Source organism: Sinocyclocheilus rhinocerous, unplaced genomic scaffold, assembly GCF_001515625.1.
Source record: "Sinocyclocheilus rhinocerous isolate Xijiao unplaced genomic scaffold, SAMN03320098_v1.1 scaffold8411, whole genome shotgun sequence".
Classification (NCBI taxonomy): Eukaryota; Metazoa; Chordata; class Actinopteri; order Cypriniformes; family Cyprinidae; genus Sinocyclocheilus; species Sinocyclocheilus rhinocerous.
In genome coordinates this window covers 4,246-12,550 of record NW_015644679.1, presented here as the reverse complement: position 1 = coordinate 12,550, position 8,305 = coordinate 4,246, and the positions used below count along the sequence as shown (strand labels likewise).

The 8,305-nt window shown below is 36.1% G+C and overlaps 1 protein-coding gene and 1 gene segment (V, D, J or C); both read left to right on the top strand.

The window, feature by feature from the left end:
• Positions 1 to 514: 514 nt before the first annotated feature.
• Positions 515 to 4,784, top strand: LOC107758797 (STIP1 homology and U box-containing protein 1-like; the record flags this gene model as incomplete). The annotated part of the gene is made up of 6 exons (XM_016576616.1): positions 515 to 713; positions 1,788 to 1,953; positions 2,038 to 2,113; positions 2,201 to 2,257; positions 2,355 to 2,471; positions 3,926 to 4,784. Coding segments are annotated over 6 exons (741 nt in total), but the record flags the coding sequence as incomplete, so codon positions are not given.
• Positions 4,121 to 8,076, top strand: LOC107758796 (Ig lambda-3 chain C region-like). The segment is given in 2 exon segments: positions 4,121 to 4,243; positions 7,237 to 8,076. Coding segments are annotated over 2 exon segments (483 nt in total).
• The last annotated feature ends 229 nt before the right edge of the window (positions 8,077 to 8,305 follow it).

The window sequence follows — 8,305 nt, the reverse complement described above, 5'->3', positions numbered from 1 at the left end:
AAGAAGGCTCCAAGTGGCTTTTTGTTATTAGTGATATTATTTTTTTTTTTTAAACCTAGGCCGATTAAATTAAATCATGTTATTTGAATATGTAAATATTAATTTGCCTGTATTTAAGTCATAGACTAAATTTACCTTTCAGATAAACCTCTTTTACTGGGATTCTGCTTTGTCTGTCATCGGTTAATTTCATATCTTTTTTTTTTTTGTTAAAGAAATTTGTGTTTTTATTCAGTAAGGATGCATTAAATCGATCAAAAGTGACAGCAAAGACATTTCTAATGTTACAAAAGATTACAGCTTTATATTCACCAAAAAATGCGAATAAATCTATCACAGTTTTCAAAAAGTTATGAAGCAGCTCAACTGTGCTCAGTTTAGATGAAATTTACATGCATGTTTGACATTCAGTAATGCATTGAACTCATCAAGTGGAGATTGTTTGGATATAGATTTTTCTAGGAATGATCAAAGTTGTGCTGTACTGAATGTGTTTCTGCTGGGCTGTGTGTAGAATCGTAACCCGTCGGTGGCCGTGTACTACACTAACAGAGCGCTATGCTACGTGAAGCTGCAGCAGTACGACAAAGCGCTGGCCGACTGTAAACACGCCCTCGAGCTCGACAGCCAATCGGTGAAGGCCCACTTTTTCCTGGGCCAGTGTCAGCTGGAACTGGAGAATTATGAAGAGGCCATCGGCAATCTACAGAGAGGTACACATGGAATTTCTATGGAATTTGGAAAAAGAAAGATTTAAGAAAAAAGATTTACACATTTGAATTAGAATTTGTGATTTTTGGGATGCTTTTAATAGTATAGTTCACCCAAAAATGGGAATTGTATCATCATTTGCTCATCCTCATTGTTCCAAACCTGACTTTCTTTCTTTTGTTGAACACAAATGTAATTATTCTTTTTTTAATTAATAGCACTCTATATACAGTACTTGTCAAAAGTTGGGAAACATTACAATTTTAAATGTTTTTAATGAAGTCTCTTCTGCTCAGCAAGGCTGCATTTATGTGTTCAAAAATACAGTAAGAACAGTAATATTGTAAAATATTATTGAAATTTAAAATAACTGTTTTCTATTTGAATATCTTTTAAAATGGTAATTTATTCCTGTGATACAAAGCTACATTTTTTCAGCATCATTACTCCAGTCTCCAGAAATTATTCTAATATTCTGATTTGCTGCTCAAGAAAGAATAATTTTGGATTATTATCAATTTTGAGAACAGTTGTGCTGCTTCATATTTATTCAGAAACCATGATATACTATCATTCAAATGCTGTGTGGGTTTAATAGAATTAATGTTAAAATTATTCAGCAAATATGCTTCAAATGGATCAAAAGTGACAGTAAAAACATTTTAAATGTTATCAAATATTATATTTCAATGCTGTTCTTTTGAACCTTCTGTCCATCAAAGAATAGAAGAAAAAATGTTTCCACAAAATATTAAGCAGCAAAAGATGATTTTAACATTGATAATAAGAAGAACCATTATTAATAACTGACCACCAATAATGATTGAGCAGCAAATCAGCATATGATTAGAATCCCTTTCTGCAGCACCAAAATTAACAATTAAAAGCAGTATGTGTTGTATGTGATGTTTGTCATCTTGAATGACTTGTTTTGTAATAAAACTCTAATAATGTACATCATCTGTGCATCCCTAAAAACCATCATAGAAATAATCCAGACGCCTAAACAGACATCAGACATCAGTTGCAGTGTTCAAATGCAGTGTGATGAACTCGCTCTTTGAAATGCTTCTCAGCTTATAACCTGGCGAAGGAACAGCGGTTGAATTTTGGAGACGATATCCCAAGTGCTCTTCGCATTGCCAAGAAGAAACGCTGGAACAGCATAGAAGAGAAGCGAATCAGCCAAGAAAACGAGCTGCACGCTTATCTCAGCAAACTCATCCTGGCCGAGAAAGAGAGGTGACGCTCACGTCAGTCAGTCATGAGGATCTGTGTAGAGAATCTGTGCTGTAACACCTGTCCGTCTCTGTGTTTGTGTTTCAGAGAGCTAGACGACAGCGGGAAGCAGTCCGAGGACAGTCAGAACGGAGGCGAGATCAGCAAGATCAAATCCAAACACGTGAGACACGCATTCAAATACACAAACATCTCTGAACGCTGTGTGTTTGATGAAGTGATGTCATTTCCTGTTCTCATGCTCCTGCAGGATAAATATTTGATGGACATGGACGAGCTTTTCTCTCAAGTAGATGAAAAGAGGAAGGTATGGAGAGATCATCTCAAACGTTGTGATAAACATCTATCATTGGTCCAAATAACTGTAGATTAAGCACCAGTGTGTTTGATTGGCTGTTGTGCAGAAGCGAGAGATCCCAGATTACCTGTGTGGGAAGATCAGCTTTGAGCTGATGAGAGAGCCCTGCATTACTCCCAGCGGCATCACCTACGATCGCAAGGACATCGAGGAACATCTACAGGTATGTGCACGAACACACATCGCGTTAGAGGTCACCATCATCTCAGCGGCGCTTGTTTGGCTTGTGCAAGATTTCTGCCATTTTTGAGGCACTCCGATTTCTGCCAGGTTTTTGTCCGATTTTTTCTTCGTTTTTTGAGTCATGTGACTTCTATGGAAGCCCATTTCCTCCACTGATTAAAAAAAAAGATAAGTGCGACTTTTTATCTCGCGATTCTGACTTTTTCTCAGTATTGCGAGATGTAAAGCCGGAATTGTGAGATATAAACTCGCAATTCGGACTTTTTTTCTCGCGAGTCTGTACCTCACAATTCTGACTTTTTTTGTGAGTTATAAAGTGTTTGTGAGTTATAAAGTCCAGTTCTGAGGAGAAAAAAAGACAGATATGTTCTCAGAGTTGAGTTTATATCTCACAATTCTGAGAAAAAAATTCAGAATTGCTTGTTTCTATCTTGCAATTCTGACCTCGTTTCTCACAACTGCAAGTTTATATCTCTCAATTCTGAGAAATAAAAGTCAGAATTGTGAGATAAAAAGTCGCAGTTACCTTTTTTATTTTTTATGCAGTAGTGGAAACGGGCTTTCATAGACTTCTCACTTTAGAGGCACAGGACAATTATGCCGTCATTGGCTGAAAAATTACAGATTGGCGGATCAGATTACAGCAGTGTTTTTATTATTGTTATTACATTATAGTATTTGTTTGTATTTTTATTTTTTGGTTGTTTTGTCATTTTTTTTTATTTTTATTTGTCTTTAATTTTAGTAACTTTAGTACTTCAATTTAAACTTTTTTCAGTTAGTTGCCAAGACAATGTTCATCTTTTTCATTTAATATTCTATTTTATTTGAGTGCTATTTCAATTATCGTGTTTGGTGTCGTTACAACATCTACCAGCAGGAGCTCTTAGGCTCTAGAAATAGATTTTATATATATATTTTTTTATTTTCTGTTTTCATTCAATTTTAATTCAAGTTTTAGTAAGTTTGTTGTATGTTTAGGGTCTTCATTGTTTTTTTAAAAGAATATGTCTATTTAGTTTTATGTCAGCTTCAGTTTTAACTTCAACTTTGTTTTGGTTTAGTTTATTTTTTCTATTGAATATTTATCTGTATTTTTTTTTTCAGATTTAAGTTAACGAACAAATTTTAATCAGTTTAGTTTTTTTGTATTTTTAAATAGTTTTATTTCCATTTTAGTAATTTATTTGATCTTTTTTTATCTAATAGTGATATTATATTGCTTTATTACTGTTAGCAAAAATGTTTTTAATAGTTTTAGTTTTTGTGAACTAAACCAAGACATTTCTAAATGGCTATTAATGGAGAAAGATGCTATTTGCAGGCAGATGGTGTTGTTACAACATCTTTTGAAAAGGGGGTTGGACATATCAAAGTTTTTATGCCTTTAGTGAAGTATTCTCTCTCTCTCTCTCTCTCTCTCTGTGTCTGTAGCGCGTTGGCCATTTTGATCCAGTGACCCGCAGCCCGCTGACCCAAGATCAGCTGATCCCCAATCTGGCCATGAAGGAGGTGATCGATGCTTTCATCCAGGAGAACGGCTGGGTGGAGGACTACTGAACACACACACACACTCGAGCGGACCGCAGCGGTTTCCTCACACCCAATCGAATCCTCTCCTGTATGTTCATGCACTTTAATCTGTGGAGCTTTGCTGTGGAGTATCTCGCGCGCAGGAGTCACCTGACCCTCTTTCTCGCCGTCTTTCTACTGGCCTTCCTTACCAGACAGAATAATGGCCCCATCCTGCAGGTTTTGTTCGGACACTTGCTTTCAATCGGAAACATTGACTGATGTTTGCTGCACATGATGATGCTGTAATTTCCTCATTGAATGTTAAAATAGCAACATTATTGATGACACATCACTAATAATCATTCAGAGGAAACTTGCGCAGGTTGGCGTGTGTGTGTGTGTGTTTTTGAATCTGTCACCTATGAGATCTATATGCAGAATGAATGCGATATATGCGAGTGTAAAAAGTTCTAACGTAAGTAGAATGTTTCTAAGATGCTTCTCGAGCTGTGGGTTCTAGCAAGATGCTGATTTTTGTAACGAGCATTAAAACATATATTCAGACATTCATCCATATACCGGCTGCCAATCAATGAAACCGAACTGAGAATCTGTGGCATGCAGATGTCGTCATCATCATCATTGTTATGGTGTATGATACGTTTAGTCTCACTATGTGCGTCTGTGCGTTAGAACGAGAGGTAAGGGATTATTTCACACTATTGATTTTGTCTTTCCCTTTGGACCTTTGGGGAGTTTTCTGTTTCCTGTCATGAACACCACATGATGATGCTGTAATTTTGTCATTGAATGTTCAAATAGCAACATTATTGATGACACATCACTAATAATCATTCAGAGGAAACTTGCGCAGGTTGGCGTGTGTGTGTGTGTGTTTTTGAATCTGTCACCTATGAGATCTATATGCAGAATGAATGCGATATATGCGAGTGTAAAAAGTTCTAACGTAAGTAGAATGTTTCTAAGATGCTTCTCGAGCTGTGGGTTCTAGCAAGATGCTGATTTTTGTAACGAGCATTAAAACATATATTCAGACATTCATCCATATACCGGCTGCCAATCAATGAAACCGAACTGAGAATCTGTGGCATGCAGATGTCGTCATCATCATCATTGTTATGGTGTATGATACGTTTAGTCTCACTATGTGCGTCTGTGCGTTAGAACGAGAGGTAAGGGATTATTTCACACTATTGATTTTGTCTTTCCCTTTGGACCTTTGGGGAGTTTTCTGTTTCCTGTCATGAACACACACTTCCTGTTTAGTATCAGTATTTTTCAGAGAGCCCTTGTTAGCCGCTGGATGTCAGAGTTCCTGAACTGTTTGTCCGGCTGGGTTCAGATATTCCCCAGGTGTAACAAGTTTAGGTTGGATGCATGTTCAATAAATGTTATTTTGTTTCGTTTTGTAACAAATGGGTTGAGTTGAGTCTTGTTCTTTCCAATAGCGTTAAAGTTGAGACCCTAAAGTAAAGTAGACAATTGAGAAGTGCCATACGAATTTTTCAACCGCTCTATTTTAAGAGACAGTTCACCTAAAAATTTCAATTCTAACAACATTTACTAACCCTCACGTTTTCAAACCTAGTGGGTTCATTATGATTTTCGTTTTTGTGCAAAACACAAAAGAAGATCTTTTTCAAAATGTCTTCATTTTTGTTTGAGCTATTCCTTCAAATGCTGGATGTGTATGTGGTGGCTATGGGCCAGTGACCAACAGAGGGCAGCAAGAGACAAGCCATCAGAAACAGAGAAACCATAAAAGATCATAAATGTAAAACAGAGAGGGATGCGCAGGTCTAAATGTTTTATTGGTCAGAATTAGCTTTTTGTGAGCTTTTTTTTTAGCTATAGCATCCATGATACTGTATAACAGGTCAAAGGTCATCCAATAGGCAATGACCATCTAAATCTGGTTAAAGATTTCATTATAGAGCAGGTAAATAGAATTAGCAGAGTTTAAAATCATGTGTACTGAAAATCAGATGAATGCATTTTAGGATTGATTATGAAACTAATGAATTCAGCCTTCATGCAAAAACATTTTTTTTATTAGTATTTTTAAAGATGAATGCTTTGTGCCATTTTTTACATTAGTCCATCACTGCTGTTGAGTCTCATATCAGTATGTGTGAGTGTGGTTCTCTCTTGCTCTGCTGGAGTTTGTGTTCATTTGAGTGTGACGGAGGTTTTTGTACGACGCTTTCACTAGAATGAAGCACTGTGGTACACTTTTGGTGGAGGAACTAAACTGACCATCAGTAAGTCTCTTCAATTCTATCATAAAAATGTATGATAGTCTATTTTAATTTACTTAATTTTATTAAGCAAACATTTGGCAAAAGTTATTATAAATTGTTATTGAAATTAAGAACAATGTTAGAAAGGTTTATTCATGAAATGCAACATTTAATGATTAATTTAATTGATTCATAGTTAATAGTTAATTTTGTCTGCTATTTTACAACTATGTATTAATATTCAGTGATATTTAATGACATTTGTTTTTTCATTTAAATTCATATTTCATATCTTTTCAATTTTGTTTTAACTTTTTCATGAATAATTTCACATCTTATTTTTGCTAACATTTAACTGCATTTTAATTCATTGATTGAAATAATTTGATATATATTAAATTACATTGTAATATAATTATGTCCATAATTCTTGACAAAGTTAACAAATAAGAGTTTTTGAAATGCCGAAGCAAAATTTTGATAATACAAACAAAATAAATTAATTTTGTAGGCATCATCATCATCAGACAAAATTAATTTAGTTATTGAAATTTGTAAAAATTTTAATGTACATTTCCATATAATTATGATTGTGAGTTTCTGATATGTTCTTTTAAAAATACAATTCATACATAAATTATAATATTAATTTTTTTCTAAATATAATCATGAATTTGCATGTGGACATTGTTTTTAAAATCAGTTTGACAATAATTTAATTAATTTAGAAAATATCTAATTGTTATAATTTTTTACAGTATATTATGTTTGCTTCAGAAAACCGATTTAAATAAGATATACATAATACATTCAGTAGTGGTAAACATTTATTTTAAAGAGATTTAATGTAGTGTCTATGTGGCATATGAATGAAAGCAGTGAGGTGAAATTACAGTAACGATAAAATGATTGTGATTTTTACTGCATTATCATGTCTGAAACTATGATCTACAGTCAGAATGCTAAGAGAGCTGGAGTGTGAGTTTGTGTTGTGTGTGTTTGTGTGTTTCAGCTGGTCCCGCAGTGAAGCCCTCCGTGTCTCTGCTGCCTCCCTCTTCTCTGCAGATCTCTGGAGACTCAGCCGCACTGCTCTGCCTGCTCAGCTCTTACTCTCCACAGGGGGCGCAGGTGAGCTGGACGCTGGACGGGTCAGAGGTCACCGAGGGGGTTCAGACCAGCGCAGAGAGCGAGCGGGACGGACGCTACAGCCGCAGCAGCGTCCTGAGCCTCAGCAAAGCACGCTGGGAAGACGGCGAGCGCTTCGTCTGCAGAGTAACACATGACGGAGCTGATCACGAGACCTCGTTCCTCAAGAGCTCCGAGTGCTGATGTTTCTCCAGTGAAGAGCAGCAGGATTCACAGCAGTCACCTGATTTACAGCTCAATACTCAAGCAGTCTTTCAATGTGCTGCCATTGCTGTTCATTCAATAAAGCTTCTGAACGCCTTACATTTGTGTTCGACTGCATCATTGATCAGTGTGTCCTTCCTTCACTAAAGTTTCAGCTGCTGTTGATGGATTGTAATAGTTGAGAACAGCTGCGTTTAGCAGTAAATGTGAACTGAAGCTCTTGGGGTTTGAACATGGTCTCTGGAGACGGAGCTGCTCTATTCTGAGACGATCAGAATCACTAAAGCTGCCAATGCAAACCTGATTTTCAGCTCAAACTCACAGTTTCACTGTTTGATTGGTTCAACGCTCTGAACTGAAACAGTTTCACTTCTGCTCACGAGAAATGAGTTATGAGTCATAAATTCATCATCAGCTTGAGATGAAGGAGCTACTTCAGAAACTGTTAAAAAACATATTTATGTTGCTACACAATGACTTTACTATATTTACTATATATCAACTTACACCCTGTGTTTTCTCTGATTCTGAACATAATTGAGTCAAACCCGTCTGTCACAGGACAGATCACAGTCTAATAGAGCTGATTTCACTCAGAACTCAGTTTTGAGCTCATGTGTAGTTCTTTGTTTGGTCTCTGTGTGTCAGTAGTGTGTGATAGTGTTTGAGCAGCTGCAGCATCAGTTCA